Source organism: Abramis brama (assembly GCF_963993115.1).
Source record: "Abramis brama genome assembly, chromosome: 12".
In the NCBI taxonomy this organism is placed as follows: Eukaryota; Metazoa; Chordata; class Actinopteri; order Cypriniformes; family Leuciscidae; genus Abramis; species Abramis brama.
The window spans coordinates 15,275,298-15,293,491 of record NC_139974.1 but is presented as its reverse complement, the minus strand read 5'-3'; the positions used below and the strand labels follow the sequence as shown (position 1 = coordinate 15,293,491).

Sequence of the window (18,194 nt, the reverse complement as noted above, 5' to 3'; positions counted from 1 at the left end):
GTATAAGACTGAAAATAACTAAATGAACGGACATAGGTTTTATTTTATTAATTATTATTAGGCCTATTTTATATTTTTTATCCCATATTGGTGCAGGTAAACCGGCGTTGGTTACGCGCATAAAATGTCACATTTTAAGTAGGCTATCAAACATGCTGAAATTTATTAGACGTTGGTGAACTATCAGCCCCATGTGGTATTTTTTCCCTTTTATTATTAATTGTCAGTTGAATCGTTGGCCATTTCTTACCTTTGCCTTTGGTAATTTAATGTAACAAGCGGACATAAATCCGACTTTGAGTTAACTGCTCTGGTTTAAATGGCGTATTATTCCAAACATATGCATTTTAATCAACTTGGTCACACTTACAAGAGCTGCTTCTAATAAGGCCATCAATCACGTGCGCAACCAGGACGTTCCGGTGGGGGCTCGAGTGTGGGAGGAGGTAAATTGTTTGGGCAAGCGATCACAAGCAATTGTTGACATTTTGTTTGTAACATATCAGATGAAAAGAGCCAAATGGAAACAACTATTTTCAAATAATTATGTTAAAACATATAGCCTAGTTAAAAGTGACTGAACATGCTATAACCCATACACGGTTAATTGAAAAACAAACAAACAAGATTATTATTTATTTAAAAAAATAATAATTAAACAGCTATGCAATAACTGCAATTCTGAAAATTGTAATGCATTTTAGTTTGTCTATTTGTTTTTAATTCTGTATACTGATACAGGGCAGTCACTTTTGTTCTTTTTTATATTTGATTTTTTTAATATTCTAGTTTTTGCTTAGGCAGTTCAACATGTGATGGTTAGACACAATATCCAACCTTCTCTATTATGTCAAGAAAGCTTTAATTTGCCGCTCCAGGTGCCACAATTACGCAGACAACCCAGCTAATTAACGTGAGTTGATTGGTAAGGTGGAGCCATCATCGATCTTTCTGCATTCCAATATTTCCTCTAGACTTTCCATTCAAATCTTTCTATTAACAGCGCCGGGATATTGCTTGTACTAACGGTGCCCGGCAGGGGACTACTTAACAGCTCCTTCAGATAAAGATGTTCAGTTATGTCCAAGCTATTAGATCTTTTCACTGTTTCAGATGAAAAAAAATAGAGGCCATATATAAGAGATAAAGGTGACAAACTGTCATTTGAAAGCAATACTTTGTGTCATATTTAAGATTGCTGCTGTCCTACTTTTATTGTCGTTTACTCGTCGGTTTTCATTCATTTTCATTCTCAAATTCTTCACATCTGAATGATTTGGCGCTTGTTCGTCTTTCAGAAAGTCTAAAAAGATAGCCTACATTTGCGAATAAAATAAATTCATTCTACAAATCTTGGAAGAAAGTAGCTTATTACTTACAGTGTTCCATCACTAATATAAAAGATTTTCAAATTACACCTTTGGCGTTTTAAGAATAAACATTAGTCACTCGTCACTTTTCGTTTGAAATAGTTTATTATGAAATTCAACTTAACCAGAACACTACTGACCCATTTTTCGCGCATTTTCCACAACCCGAAATCAACCTAACTGAGCAGAATAGGAGTATGTAGGCTAACTATACATAAAAGAAAACTTGATGCAAGAGTTAAATTCAAAATACATAAATGGAAAAACATTATGGTCAATAAATCAATAAATAATGCCATCTGATTATGTCCATAAATATTAGCGTTATAAATGCGGGATTTACCATTTTACTTGTGTGTAGCCTATATTTAGGCTATTGTATTGTGTGTCTCAGAGCGAAGGTGAAGCCGACAGCAAGGCCGGGAAGAGAGGGTACGGGATGGTATTCAGCTGACGGTATGCGGGGAAGACAGACATCTCTGGCTCGCCCCAATTTGCCGCATCTGATTGTCCAATGGATCTCTAGCGCATGTTCTCCCGTCAAGCCAGCAAGCCTCGCATGGAGCTTCTTAATCCGCTCCCCTGGCGCCTTGTTACCGGTTTGGCAGACAAGTCTCTGAGCGTGCAGCATTATCATTAATTCAACATTCAAAATTTCTCCCTTCCGAATACATCACTCCTTAATTTCCCTCGCATCTGCACATTTCGGTGTGCTACCGGGACCGGGTGTTCGTGGAGGAGGAATAATGAGCCAACCGTGCTCGGTTAACAAATCCCCTTGTTAAAAAGCTAGATGAAAAACATCGTTTTAACGTAAACTGCATGTGGGTCAATTTGGTTATGAAAGAGTATAAATTATCATAGATTCTTGCGCTATATCCTTCAGTCATTTTTTTACAAATACATTTCCTTGTCTCCTTTGTCACATTTTTGTATAGGGTGTAGCCTACTTAAAATGTATTTGAGTTAATATGATATCTCTGTTATCAGTAGGCCTAGGCTATCTAATTTCTCCAAAGATTATTTAAAAGTCCGTGACCTGACAGTGTTAAAATAAGACTCTGCACAACATATAGCTTCTTAACTGGAAAACATCCACAGTTTCGAAACCTTAACTAAAGCAGATTGCTTTTGTGTTGTGCAAGCTGCTTTGAGTAGTTCATGCGTTGACTTGTTAAATACTGCCAAAGTGCCCAAAGCTGATCCGGATACCCGAAGAATCCATGGCCTCTTTCTGTCGTCTTATCTGGTTAGTGGCACTTCCTCCCTCTGGTCCAAAGACACTGAAGTTGATTTGCTGATGACTGCTGGCGAGAACGTGAGGAAGGCCTCAGTCCTGGTCGTAGGCGAACACGAGAAGTCTGCGTTATTGGACCTATGTGGGAGCCCGTTTGATTGACTGGCAGCGTGACAGGCAAGGCAAGAGCATGGACTTCCCCCAGGACCAAGCCCGTGTCCCGGGCTGGGGTACAGTGATGGGTGTCTGAAGGCGCACAGTAGCTCAGGACGCGGGTATGGATGCGAAAGCACCCGAAAGCTGTCCAGCGAGCGCAGAGGATTGGAGAATGGACTCCCAGTAGCAGAGGCTGAACCTGCAGTCACACCGCTGAGTGGAGAGTAGTAAGGTAGAGGAAGGTGAGATTGGAATGGATAGGGCAGGCTGCCCGTGGCTGCAGCATGGCTCATCATATAGGTGTAAAAGGCGGGGTCGGCAGGATGCGGCCATGTCATAGCCAGCCGCTGTCTCTTGTCCTTCATGCGACGGTTCTGAAACCAAACCTGTAACCAAAAGCAGCAAAGAAGGCGTAAAATAATAGTAATGACTGAGGCCTAGTGCATGTAAGCAAATCCAATTTGGATAAGAAATAAACCAAGAGGAATGCTCCCATAATTAAGCAAAAAACAGGTATGATGCATATTTCATATAGAATTGTGATCGTTGTATTTCTTATCGTAATTTTAAACCATTCTCATTGTTTGATGAATTGCCCGCATTGATTGATTGGAGCAATCTTGGCAGAGTTTTTATACTCATTGCTCGTAGCCTTATCAATCAGTTCACCTTTTTCAATATAGAATCGGTGGCGCAATGCAATACCTTTATTGTTGTTTCCGGTAAATTTAGGGCAGCTGCCAACTCGCACCTACGTGGCCTGGACACGTAATTTTCCCGGTAAAACTCTTTCTCCAGTCGTGATATCTGATCCCTCGTGAAAGCTGTTCGATACCTTCGCATCTGGTCAGAAGCATAGTTGAGAGAACCGGGGCCTGAGCCCATCTTGTTGTCCACACCGACTTCTTTACCGTGGTTCGGCGAGCCCATCGCCAGTCCTTACAGAAAATAAACATTAGTAATTTTAGGACATAAATCGGTAAGCAGAAACCTTGCATTGGATGTATTAATTAAAAGAGTTCATACTACATCTCTTGCTAATGATTTTTGGTTGCATGATAACAAAAAATATGAGTCTGAATTCAGTTCCATATTTTAATATTACGGAATCATTTCGGAAAAACGATAGCGCAAACAACAAACTACAACAACAACAACAACAACAAAAAAGCATAACAGCTTCAGAGATTAAGACTGCATGTTTTTATTCGCTTTTCTTTATCAAAATCTAATAAAACATGCACTCTTAATCTCTAAACATATTATGATTTATTTTCGAAATATAGACCAAACAAATGGTCTAATTTGAATTAATGTGCACTTTGGAGGAAAAATTATTTGAATCATTCATTTGTTGATTATATGCATATCCTACTTAAAAACAGCAAGATCATTCATTAATATTTGCACTATTTCGTTCAATAATGTTTAATAGTATGAAATAGTATGAATTGAGAGACTCCGTAAGATTTTTAAACAACACATTATGATACACTGAATAGTTAAATGCAACCGTATTTACAAAGAACATTCTTAAACAAAAAAAGGAAAAAAGTTAATGAGTTGTTAGAGATTGGTGAAAGATGACTTAACAACATGTTAAAGCCCAGACAACACCCCAGATACACAGTGGCCTTGGTAATTGACTCGTTAATTCAAAAAGCGTGCAATAACGTTACATGAGCTGACAATCTAACGCGCTCACAAGCAGTGAGCTACACGGCAGATCGATTAAACGTGATAATATGCTCGCGTGTATTCTCTCTCAGCGATAATTTAAAAACATGATAAGAAAATGTGAATAAATAAATGCAAATAAAACAAGAATACTATGAGTCGTTATAAAACATTTTTTTGATGTTGTTGTTGTTGTTTTTTACCTTGTCCACTCGGGTAATCCATGCTCTCTGGGGTACAGCTGACATCTATTTCCTCATAGAGGTCTGATTCCGCATCCGAGCTGCTGGCCTCTTTGTTGGGAATGTCTGACAGGTCTCTGTCCGGCGCGGAGGGCTTGCTAGCAAGTGTCACATCTCCGTACTTTGCGCTACGGTGTCCCTTTGTCGCGTCATCCACTAGGTTTTGCGAATAAGGCACTGGGCTTAGTCTGTTCTGGTTAATCTGTTTGTCCGGTAACTTGCGCATGGGGTCTCCGGTAGCTTCCGTCAAATTAGAGCCAGTTTTGGCAGACAGTGTGCCAATCTGACCACCCTCGGCGCGCATCAGCATGTCCTTAGCGCTGTCCATAACCGGTAGACGAGAGCAGACGGCCAGATCTCTCGGAGATTGGTAAAACAGTTTGGAGCAGCAAACGCAGACGAGGAGCTGTGCGATGCGAGCGCTCGAGAGTGCTGCACGAACTCTGGGAGGGATCACCATTGCCCTCTCTCTCCTCACGCGCTGTCATTGTTAATAGGGCAGTCGTCATAATAGAAGGCTCAGTGACGCCACGCGTCGATTTAGAGTGAATAAACAGAGTGGGAGAGTAGTCTAGCAGAGACAGAGGTGAATTCAAGGCTACATCACCGAATACTAGAAGCATGAAAGATGCACCAGCTTTACCTTTTTTAACACGTTTAAATTACAAGATGTTCACACTTTATGATTGTGTCATAATAATAAAGTGTTTGACTCAGCATTGTTCATATTTCTACCTTAGAAATGTCGTAATTGAATTGAATGTGTTTGTTATTATTGTGTTAGGCTAATTAAAATGATCATAGTGGACCCAATATAATAACCAGAATATCAATGGAATTTTTGTTTTACTGAACTCAGATAATCTTCTCACATAAGAGAAGAACGTGTGGTTGAGGGCTTTTTGATGGATTAAAAAAAACTAATGTCCATTAACGAGGACAGTCAAGGTTGGAATAATGTGATAGAACGTAGATATGGTAAAACCCTATCTATTATCTCCCTGTCTTAAGCCCACTTGGATAGGAAGGAGTCATAATGGCAGCCTTTCGGAATATATTAGCACATGTTCTTCGCCGATCAACACAGTCAGTGCGCGTTGGAGGACGTCAGACTGAATGGGAATATTCCAAAGATGAGGAGGGCTGTCTCTCTGCCAGTGGCGTAATTTGAAGTGTACAAGTTCCATCCTTTCTTCAACGCACCATCTCAGTCACGCTCTCTTCCCTTCGCTTTTCCTCCCGCCCTAACTCGATCTTCCAAAGTGGTGTCAAGTAAAGTGCAAAAAGGTCAGGCCCCCGTGACCAGGAGTAAGAATAACAGGCTATTTGACATTTAATTAGATTTGTTTGAGCCGCGCCAACAATGCATATACCCTCACCGCCTACTGGCGGGAAGCAGCTTTCCAGTTTTATTTCTGGAATGTTTAAATTTGAACTCTAGGTTTCAGATGATTAGACTCTATATTCACAATTATTAACACGTTATTTTTTTTGGTTACACTTTATTTTAAGGTGACGTATTTACATTGAAATTACTCAAATAAGTACTGAGTAGCCTAATATTAATTAACATGTAGCCTTCTATAGAGTTATGATTAGAGTTAGGGTTCGTTACTTGTAATTACGCATAATTTACTGTTATTACTATAGTAACATGTAGGCTAATAACGTGTAATACGTCACCTTAAAATAAAGTGTTACCAATTTTTTCCAATAGTGTTATAATTTCACGTATATCAAATGAACCACAATATACGTAATAAACAAAGAAGAAATAGACCTATATAAATTATTGGTCTTCAAATCCTGCCCATCATTACAATATGCAAATTAGTTATTTTCCCCTGTAGGCTATTATTACATTTTATGTTGTTTATGATGTTCTTCAAAGCGTTTTCTTTACAAATCTTAGATTCCATTGTCTTGTTTTATTTTTGACTTGTTTTGATTTATTTTTATCTGCATGTCTCACATATAGCCTATTAAGCATGAGCAGACTGAAATGGACAAAGTTCAAAATCCTGTTCTGTCTCTTGGTCGTTGACAAAACCAACCCTTTAATGATAGCGAGGCTTATGAGTTTCGGGCTCCAGGAGACGAGTCTGTCGGGTATATTATATAGACTGCAAAGATAACCTAGCGCACTGCTTGCTTTCAGGGAGGAGGCTTTGATGTTGGATTTCGGGCAGTAAAAAATCGCAACAAAGCTGTGATGAAGTTCAATAGCTTTAAATAACATGGCCTCAGTAGTTTAAAACTTGATATTGCTTCTCAAACCAAATGGCTTTCATCGTTTTGGTGGCGTAATATAACCTGCTACAACTGTGTGGTTTTTCCTTATAACCTTGTAACACTGTTGATACATCACATAGGCAGCAATAGAATCATAACCCACTGGGATGTAATTAGCTCGACTTCTGTATCTTAATTGCACACAAACCACCCATCTCTCTTAAAGAAAACATGTACGACATTTTCCAAAATTGCCCAATAGCATTTCATTTCATTTTAATTAAGTTAATTAAAATAATTCACGAGATCGTTAAAAATGCCAATAGAGTAAGCCTAAGTGACCATATCAGGTTAAGGGGTGGTTAGTAGAGTATTTTATGAAGTTTGCGTTTCAAATGCTTTGTTGACAACAGTGATTATTGTCTCAGTGATTATTATCTTGTATGCAGTTCAATGATTCCGTCTTCTCATTTTTCATCAGCCTTCTTTCACGTCCTCTCCTGTAGTTTAGCGCATGGGAAATCCGGGGATGTTTCACGAGCGCTTCGGGTGCGCCTTGAGTGGATGGGACGCGCATGTTGTGCAGTGACGTCAGACGCTCTGTTTGTGTGGCCGCGGTGACAGATCTCTGAATCATCAAAGCTGTCCTCGTGCGCCCTCGCCTGTTAGGAAAGATAAGAGCACTGCAACTCTCTCTCTCTCTCTCTCTCTCTCTCTCTCTCTCTCTCTCTCTCTCTCTCTGTATTGACAAGGAAATATGTATAGCTGCTTACAATGAAATGTACAAAAACAACAAATTTAACGTAAAATAATGATAGTGCATATAAAAAAGTAATGTTAGATAACAAAAGCAACCCTAGGGTACTGGTTTCAATTCTGCTAAATGCGTATGTGAACTTTAAAAAGGAAAAAAAGATTCAGATTCCTTACTGTCCCATATTGTGGCAGACAGACACATACAATCACACAGCAGTGCTTGTGTTTCCCTTGAGAGTTTCTCACTGTAAGATTGTCAAATGTGCAGTGTATGTTTAAACATTTACTGGATGATTCTGTCATTTGTGAATTTTGGCAGAAAAGTGGGCGGTAACACTATTTTAAGGTGACTTAGTTACATGTTACTACAGTATAGTAATAACAGTAAATTATGCATAATTACAAGTGACTAACCCTAAACCAAACCCTAACCCTTATTGTAACTCCAAAGTAAATATACATGTAGTTCATGAATATTACTCAGTACTTATTTGAGTACAATGTAACTAAGTCACCTTAAAATAAAGTGTAACCAATTGGGCTCTGTCTAATTTGATTGCAGTGTCCATTTCTAGCGTGGTTGTGTCTAGTGTTAGTGTGGTTAGGACTTAAGTTGGCGTTGTATTCTCTCTCTTGCAGATTTACTCTCTCTCTTGGTATTGCAGAGCTTTATAATGAATTTTAGATGGTTTCAGAATGTGATTGGCCTTTTTTAATTCCTTAATAATCTGTAGACTTGTGTATCTCTTCTTTTGTTGTCATGTTTTTACCTCAAACATGGACCTTTTTTTAGCTTGCAAAAATATATTTAAGTATCAATGCAACAAGTTATCTTTTGGCTGTACAAATACTTTGGGACAATAAGTAGCCTATCAAATCTCTTAACAAGAGGTGCCATCCGATCTTCAAGGTCATAAGGTAGAGAATAAAAGTCAAACCTAAACTGCTTAAAATTATATAAACAGAACAATTGTATTTGAATAAATGAATATGTTTGGCCTGACATGGCTCACACAACATGGACCCTGATTTACATTCCTCATGTCTCATTTTGTGTACATTCCAATAAACCTTTTTGTGGGCAGTCCTTGCAGGCGTCCTTGAACTTTAAACAATCATATATTTGTAATTCTCTCCTGGAAAGCACAGGCTTGTACTTTTTTTGCTCAATCAAGTCTTTAAATTCAATGGACAAATTCGCAAATTATTTTCAGTTATATAGAGGTTGCATAAATTCCTCACACACTTTACTCTGCTGTTCAATATTTTGGAATTTTATCGCGACTAATATAATAATAATAATAATGATTCTCACATTCTTAAATTAAGAATCTTTCTTATTTCTATTTTTCCCTTCGAACGATTTAAATTTTAACACAAAGTTTCCTCTATAGAAATCGTATCTATAGCACGTTTAAATTTACCATTATACTTTTGTAGTATATTCCCAATTCCACTTTTTTTTTTTTTTTGCCACCAAGCTTTTTTTTCACGTTTTTTTTTCGAAAGCATTCGCTTTCTGCTACACGTGTGAAACTGATGTAGCATACCATCACATGCTTAGGCCTAGTAAGTAATAAATCAGTAGCCTAATATTTAAACTCTTAGTGGTAGGCTATTTTATTGATTAGACGACAATATATTTCTCTTTTTTTATGTAATCACTCCCTGGCCCCCATGCAACAGTGTTTCCTTTCTTTGGTTGATTGACAGTTCAAGTGATCTATTAGCAGAATGGGAACACTGAACTCAACTTGCTCTCTAGTTTATCGTGGTTTCTTCTTGACAAGTCTCTTTCCTTGTCAATCCCATAATGTTAATTATGGGATTAAATAGCAAAATTGACTCATAAGATCTTGCGGTTTCTGTAATTCTGGTGTGAACGCAGATCAGAGGGGAATTTTAGGCCTTGTCGCTCGTTGACTGAACCAGGTCCGCCCATAGTGCTTCCCAAACTTCCGCTAGAAGTTTAACAACAGTGCCCAACTTGAACTTGACCATGACGCGCACAGAATAGTCTCCACTACAACTTCACTTTCCCACTTTCAAATATGTAGTAATTTAATACTTTTTAAGCAGACCTATTGCACAAAAAGTACATATTCTAAATAAAAAAATAAAAAAAAACTCTACATCTGCAGTGATCCAGTGGCCAACTAAAGGACGCTTTACCAGAAGAGACGGATGTCAAAACACGGTTTCCATTTATCATAATATCATTTACTTTGGGAGGATGTCCGAATTTAAAGCGTATCCGAAATCTCACTGGCCTATACATGCGTTAAATTCATTTTAAGACGTTCATTTGTATCGCCTTTTGTTATGAACTTTGTATTTGATACATGCTTTGAATTTGTCTTTAACTAACACGCTAATTTTGTTTAGGCCTATAAATGACTTTTGTAAATAAGCCATGTGGATAAAATACATACAAGACTAATCGAATTTTACAGAAATGTCGTCTCTAATTTGAAACCTTTGAAGGAAATTAAATGCTGAGTTAAAAATGAGAGCGAGGGGAGTAGGAATAGCCTAATAATAGATCGTTTATAGCCTATCACAAAATGTGATAAACAAGTGATATATATGCAATATAAACAATGTGATATATGTGTTGATTATATTACGCAATTTGATATCAACAAGGTTTATTTTCAATGCCTTCCTTGAATTTGGGCCTGACAACGACAACGGTTAACTTGACGAACGAGTGTTAAATTGTTAAATGTCGTTTTTATTGTTCTAGGATGCGTCAAGGTGTCATACAAATGCATATTTAATGCAAATTTAAAACATGAAACAATATCAATAAACAAAACATGTATTTGCGAATTTGTTCAGTTCATCAACTCGGAAAAATATAGCATTTACTGTGGAATTTATGTTGTGCATAATCGATTATTTCGTTTAAGGCATTCGTTAAAAAGACTATTTGGTCATTCATGGGCAATAAAGCAACTGAGATACAACTTGTAAAAGTAAAGGCAGCATCTTTAGATTTTGTAATCGAGAAAATAAATGTTTTTGCCTTATGCAATGAACCATTATTTAACATTATGTTTGTGTGTTCATCTTTACTGAAAGGTTAGCCTAATACACAAAAATAAATGTTAACTACTGATAATGTTTGATGATTGAGCATTGTCCAATGCTATGCATTGCACTTTACTTCTCAACGCGTTTGACTTCATGCAGCTAAATATTAAATATTTATATTTTCTATATTTTCCCAGTACAATTGATGATAACCGCATGTCTTATTTCCATATTTGTATGGTTAAATATGTTGCTTGTGGCTACCTCTGTTATTTCGTAATAATCATTATACAAACATTCAACCTATTGTTTTTAAATATTCATTGCAGTAGCCAACAAGTTGAAATGCACGTTAAACAAATATTTTATTAAAATTTTATTTTGGTTTTGCAGTGAAAATAAGCCTTTCGATGTTATCTATTTTGTTGCCTAAACAAGAAATATCGCCTAACATGTGGTGGGAATAGAATTCATTGAGTGATATAAAATATAGCCTACCTATATTTACTCATAGGCTACTCTTCTTCTCTGTTATTGTCTTGCTGCCCACAGATCACAACACGCACTATACGCACAGCGCTTCCCTTCCACCCCACAGTATTATTTAACCTAATTTTCTAAAAAAATAATAATAAAAAAATGTTTAAATAGGCCTATCACTAGCGTTCACATCACATCACGTTCACTAGCCTGAAATCATAGTAAAATATTTGTTTTATATACTACTATAGCTTACTATAGTCTTACTGCTACTACTACTACAAATAATAATAATAATTATAATAATTATAATAATAATAATAATAATGTTGCCCGTGCTGTGTGTTTCTCTGGACAAAAAGTCTGAATGAGTATTCTGCAGGCTTTTGTAGTGTTGTTGAGGTTCAAAAGTCGTCCGATAAAGACAAAAGATGCGTTTACTTTTAAATCTTTGCATTGTCATATTAATACATTCTAGTTGAGCATGTGGAATAATCAGGAAAATAAAGAAATAACATATAAAATATGTAATTATAAATATGTAATATAATAATAAAATATGTTTATATAGGCTACATATGCGCTCACCATAATAATGAGGCCTACTTATACGTAGGCCTATATTCTTAATAGTTATTTACGCATATTCTTATTTTGTCTGCGAAAAAAAAGGACATAGAAAATGTCTCGGATAATGCGATTGTGTAGTTTTCGAGCTACTAAGAAAACAAAAAGTAGCTTAGTTTACACATCAGGAAGTAATTACACTTAAAAAAAATTATGTAGAATTACATTCAAGAAATTTCGCGCGCTCTGGACTGCAAATTAACTGTAACTAAATTAACTGAAATTTCTGAAGAATCATCTTCATGCAACATCAGAACCCAATACTAATTTGTTCCTGCATTCAAGCATTCAGAAAACATTCTATGCGCCCGCCCAATATTTAGTTTGACGCTTTTCAACCTTCTTACCTATAGGCTACATCGTTTTCTTCCAAAAACAAAATCGAAAGGAAATCGTATTAAATTGTAGACCAAGTTATATTAATTCTCCACAGATTCGCTAACATTTGTGATACAAAGTGGCAGGCCAGACTGGCCAGTAAAATTAAAAGGCTTCTGTGACGTATCTCATTCACCAAAGATTTCTCACCATTCGACTCTTCTCCTTTGTAAGCTTTGAGACTAGCCATCAAAGTCTGAATAGGCCAACAGGCACAGTGTCGCGGTCAGACGACAACTTTCAACTTGACCTTGGCCTGCAGACGCGTCAGCTCCGCACGTAAAACGCACAGACGAATACAGGGGGTGTTCTCTGTCTCCGCATCTTGTAAACAAAACGGAAGCCATCGCAGCAGGACTTCATGCCACGTTCAAAAATTGGACCTTTTTCTTTAACAGCCATCACTTGCAACCAATTTTCTAAGTAGGCTAATGTAAAAAATAACCTGTAGATTTCGTTGTTAACCGTTAAAGGGCACACCTGGCTTGCTGTAGCACACAGTTGTATTGCATCATAAGTCGTGCAATGCTTACAATTTGATGAACGAGTAGGCTATAGCCTGTTGTTTGAGGATGTACAAATTATTCGAAGATTTAGAGAGTAGCCTAAAAAAAACTGGGAAAATGATGTAGGTCTACTTTTTAAACCTCTCTATTGAGCAGTTAACAGTGAGCAGTTTTTTAAAAAATCTTAAAAATTTCTGTTGAAATCTTAATCTTAAAATTGATTGCAGGGCCACCAAGGGCTGAACAGTGCCAGCCGCTCACAAATGGCGGTCGTGCACAAATGGATGTTTGCAAAAAAATGACTGGAATCTTGTGCGCTTATACAATTACACAATATTCGTTAAATGTTTACTCCAGCGCTCGTGACTATTTTAAATATCAAAACAGTACCAAATGAACCTTTTTGTTGTAGTTCCATGAAAGTGGATACAGAGATGACATCGCATGAAGGACCACATCTGGATTCACCATTTTCCGTTTATCTATCCATTCAACTTCTTTAACATATTTAAACGGGTAAAATCCTTTGACAGATAGTAATCTCACATCACGGCATTTTTCCTCGGTTTAATTGTTAGCACTTGAGGTGATTATCGTCCTAGTTTACATATCACATGACCAGTTTTGAGCCAATCGAGTCGTGATCCTGGACGTGCTCAGGGTGCGTCAGAGCCGCTTGACTCTTGCGGAATCGACTGTCTCCTCTTTTTCAGTCTCAGGGCTTCTCAAAAAAGAGCCACACGTCTCAATGTCCGACGGGCTATGACAACGTCACTGCTTCTCCGCACGCGCTGGATTGACCCGGTCATGTTTCTCTATGATAACGGTGGCTGCTTGGACGACACCGGCAAGAATATGGAAGGGTTCACGGGAGGTAACTTCTCGCCGAGCCCGTGCAGGAATTTGATGGCTCACCCTGCCTCTCTTGCGCCCAGCGCTGCCTATACCTCAAGCGAAGTGGCTGCCGCTGGAGCGGGTGAGCCTGGTAAGCAATGCAGCCCATGTTCAGCTGTCCAGGGTTCAGCCAGCGCTTCAATTACATACGGATATTTCGGTGGCGGTGGATACTATCCTTGCCGAATGTCCCACCACCACGGGGGCGGTGGAGGTGTGAAGCCATGCACCCAATCCCCCGTCTCTTCCTCACCTTACGGGGAAAAATACATGGACACGTCCGCTTCTACAGGCGAAGATTATACCACTTCACGCGCCAAGGAGTTTGCCTTCTACTCGAGCTACGCCTCGAGCCCGTATCAGCCGGTTCCGAGCTATCTAGATGTGCCTGTAGTCCAGGCAGTGAGCGGGCCTGCAGAGCCCCGGCATGAGTCCTTATTACCAATGGAGAGTTACCAACCGTGGGCTATCACAGCCAGTGGCTGGAACGGGCAGGTCTACTGCACCAAAGAGCAGCCACAGACTGGAAACGTGTGGAAGTCTTCTATACCAGGTAAGGCTATTGTCAGAATAGCGCAAAAAAAAAAAAAAGGAAGAAAAAGTTTTATACAGTATTACTTTTTTTCCCCAGCGTATCAGAACGATGTGTTCATATTGCATCTATAACAAAGCACACAGTATTGTGCATTCATCCTTAAACACATTTCAATACTCTTATTGCAATTTTCTTTTCAGAGGCAGTGTCTCATGGAGGGACAGACGTCAGCTCCTTCCGCCGCGGGAGGAAAAAACGTGTTCCATACACCAAGCTGCAGCTAAAGGAGCTGGAACGGGAGTATGCCGCCAACAAGTTTATCACCAAGGACAAACGCAGGCGGATATCCGCTCAGACCAACCTGTCTGAACGACAGGTCACTATCTGGTTCCAGAACCGAAGGGTAAAGGAGAAAAAAGTCGTCAACAAATTAAAAAGCAGCAGTTAGCTTTTACTCTGTGTAAATGTAAGCGAACAATTGTAAACAGTGATGGCCCACACACACTCAAAGCTATGAAATTATAGACGTTTTGACGAATACATGTTTTCCTTGGACTACTGCTTTGAAGTGATCACTTTGGATCGGACAGGGATGATAGTGACGCGGTGCGTCATTTCTGCGCTGCAAACGGTGTATGGCCATATTCCCAACTCAGGACAAAGAGGGCCAAAAGATAAGTCTGTTTGTTGAGATTATTTACTGCTCACCAAAATATCTAATGAAGAGAAATACATTGGATATTTAAATTGTGATACTGTAACTCTTTACAGTGTGGTACGACTTTTTTTCCACCACCCCTATTGTCGATTATAATTGATATTATACTTTGCTTGAAATCTCAAGTTCATGAAATTTCGTATCATGCTGGATAATATGAGGCATGGAGCCTGTAGTTTATCAGTTCCATGTACAATCTGTGGTCATATTTGTGCCAAAATAATATACACTATAAACTTACTGTGTGTGTTAAAGAGTAGCCTACCTTATGTGTGTTTTGTCGTTGTATAGTGTTGCGCAAAATCCGTCCTAATAAACCATTCTTAAGAAAAATATGTATGGCGACGTATTAATTTATACCCTTGTATTGCAACATCAAACCACATGACAAAAATGAACCATTAAAATGGCAAAAATACAAAACTTGAACTTGAATTGCATTTAACGCTAAGAATCTTTGTAAATGCAGCAGTTGATGCAAGCAAGTAATTGACCTGTTGGATGGTATCCAAAACTTTATGGACTGTAAAAGACGTAGCCTATGTCTTCAGCATGACTATACTATGATTTTTTCCCCTGTCCGTAGGCTGTAACAAGAAGTGATGCATTCGAATTTGCTCTTGAGTTATGTAAAACTAGGTGGGTGCGTACCTCAGCCGAATGATAGAGCAATTGCGCCATCTTCTGATGTACATTTGTAAGTGAAGCAGCCGGCCTTAGTCATTTTAATTATTCAAATTAATAAGCCTAAAAGGAAACATTTGTACAAATTGAATCCCACATAATGATCTGTTATGTATTAATGTATTAGCTACTCACTTAGTTTACTTTTGCCTGTCTTGGAGGTTAATTTCCACAGAGCGTATGCAAATTGGTTAATAGGCCTAAAATAAAAACAAGAAAACAAATAGGCTATGGACTCAAAATAATTAAAATATAAGCCTATACAAAAGAGCGATCTCGGGGACAATATTGTTTTTAACAAATGTATCATAAAATTATAATAAAGTGTTACCATCATCTGAGATCGCTTGAATCTGTTCACGTTGCTTCTCGGTCAAGAACATTTCATGTACGATTGCATATATGTATTTTATATACATGAAACATTTAAGTTGCAGACTATTTGATTAATTGAGACAGAAATTAAGACTTGTAGATAAATGTCAATTTGTGCCAATTACACATGCCGGACAAAGAGGACAAATTCTAAGAATATCGTGTGCATCGAACGTATAGTTTAGGACAACATGAAGATAAAACTGTAAATTTGCTCATCAGGCTTGCTTTCTTATGACATAGCTACAAGGCATAAAGTGTAATTTAATTTAACGTGATGTTAAGTTTAATTTTCTTTAATTATAGTTACATCTTTAAAGAATTTTCAAAAATAGATTTCTTTTAGAAAGCTTATAGAATTTGGAATAGCCTACATTTTGTTTTATAATAGAACGACTGCAGCTGAATCCTCTCGAATTCTGTTGTTATGCTCTGGCTGTTCATTTTAGTTTTGGAGTACAGTATAGTTTTTGTAGTAGTACTTTATTTATAATCATGTCATGAGTAATTTTTAGATCAGGTTTCATGGGGAATTAATTCTTTTTTTTACGCACACAAAAAAGGACGCACACAAACAGACGTGCATGTAAAATGCTTTTTAAAACGTATTTATTTTAGCCATCCTTTGTTGTGTTTTTTACGTTTAAAAATAAAGTATACTGATCAACAAAATTTAACAAAGTCATTTTTATCAAGATGGTCAAGATTTATCAAGATTTTATCAAGAAAACTTTGAATTCGGCTGACTGCTGAATCGTTATCACAGACACAACTGTTTAGTCTAAACAGACTTTAGGCCAAAATATTGAATAATTATAAAAATATTTAAACCTTAATTTAACACGCGATTGGCACATTTAGCATAAGTAAATTTCAAAGTTTCAAAAAAAGAAATTATACCACCCTGGTGTAGCCTAACTTTAGGCAAACAGAATTTCCTTATTTTGCAGCATCTGTGTGTAGCCGATAGGCCTATCTTACAACCTTCATGGTATGGTCCCGACGGCCCTCATATGAATTTCCAAAATAGTTTATTGTTATTACTATGGCATGTAAACAAATAAATAGGACTATAGGCTTCACCGTTTCTAGGTTCTTTATTGTAGGCTACACACCCGATATTGATCTTTAGCTAGGCTATATATTAGCTAGATTTTCATAATTAGGTAGGCCAACTGACTTGATGCTGGAGATGAAAAGATGCTTAGGCTATGCCTTCCAAAGTCACGTTTCAGTTTTTTTTCTGCGTCAGCCTGTCTGTGTGTGTAAGGTCTGTTGTGTTGTGTTGACGTAATGTCTCGAAAGAGTGAATGCATTTGAACCATTCGCGGGTCCTTTGCTCACTAGTAAATCTGGTTTCTGGCGCCATCTACAGAACAAAAATTTAACCGCACCTTCAAATCTTGGGGGGGTAATTTTATCTCTGGATTTCCTTTTCTCTCTCTCTCTCTCTCTCTCTCTCTCTCTCTCTCTAGATTTTGTAGGCTATAGTTGTCCGTTAGTGAACGATCAGTCCGAATTCGATTGTAGGCTATTGTAGCCTACTGTCCTAAAACGGACCTGTCATAAAACATTGTTTTTTGTTTTAATCATTTTAATGTGATTTTTTATTTATTTATATAAAACCCTTTCACTTGTCCGTATTGATAGAAAACAAAGAAACTGAAAACTTTGATAATTATAGATGAAGATAATTTAAATATAGACAACTGACCAAAGAAGTAGCCTATAGCCTATTAATTGAAACTAGTAGGCTATTGCATATGTTTAGCTATAATTCGGCGATACACAAGACTTTGGCTCAAACACCCTAATGTTTCAGGAGAGAATTTCGGAATGTGTTGTGAGAAAGATTAGAGATTTGTGAATGACTAAAATGGCGCGGGTATTTCTCAGGTTTCATTCTGTGAGCCATTATAAGGGGTGAAAGCTCAGGGTGGTCGTCTAGACAATGAAAGCCAAGGCCACATGCAATATCTCAAGCGTACGTCTGGTTTATCCATTTTATTAAAAATAGGCCTATATGTCTATTTTATATTTCATAACTGTTAATTAGTACTCTCTTGACAATGTGTTTGATGTAGAATTTCATGACGCAAAGTCTTTGTCAGACACAGAGATATATTTGTTAGATGCATGCGCATTTATCGCGCTCCTTTTTAAAACACGACTCGATCAAATAATAAACGTATTTAAAACACTTCTAATGGTGAAGGAGATGGTAGAGATATAAATAGAAATCATAACCTCCAAATTCAAACATAAATTATCCCAACACTATATTCTAAACA

At 37.6% G+C, this 18,194-nt stretch overlaps 2 protein-coding genes across 2 annotated transcripts; one reads left to right on the top strand and one right to left on the bottom strand.

Moving 5' to 3' along the window:
• Positions 1 to 2,612: 2,612 nt before the first annotated feature.
• evx1 (even-skipped homeobox 1) lies at positions 2,613 to 5,010 on the bottom strand (the record flags this gene model as incomplete). The annotated part of the gene is made up of 3 exons (XM_084131505.1): positions 2,613 to 3,149; positions 3,469 to 3,701; positions 4,644 to 5,010. The coding sequence occupies 3 exons, from the start codon at positions 5,008 to 5,010 to the stop codon at positions 2,613 to 2,615; spliced, it is 1,137 nt and encodes a 378-aa protein (XP_083987631.1).
• Positions 5,011 to 13,459: 8,449 nt separating this feature from the next.
• On the top strand, positions 13,460 to 14,574 carry hoxa13a (homeobox A13a; the record flags this gene model as incomplete). Its single annotated transcript, XM_084131421.1, has 2 exons — positions 13,460 to 14,144; positions 14,333 to 14,574. The coding sequence occupies 2 exons, from the start codon at positions 13,460 to 13,462 to the stop codon at positions 14,572 to 14,574; spliced, it is 927 nt and encodes a 308-aa protein (XP_083987547.1).
• Between the last annotated feature and the right edge of the window lie 3,620 nt (positions 14,575 to 18,194).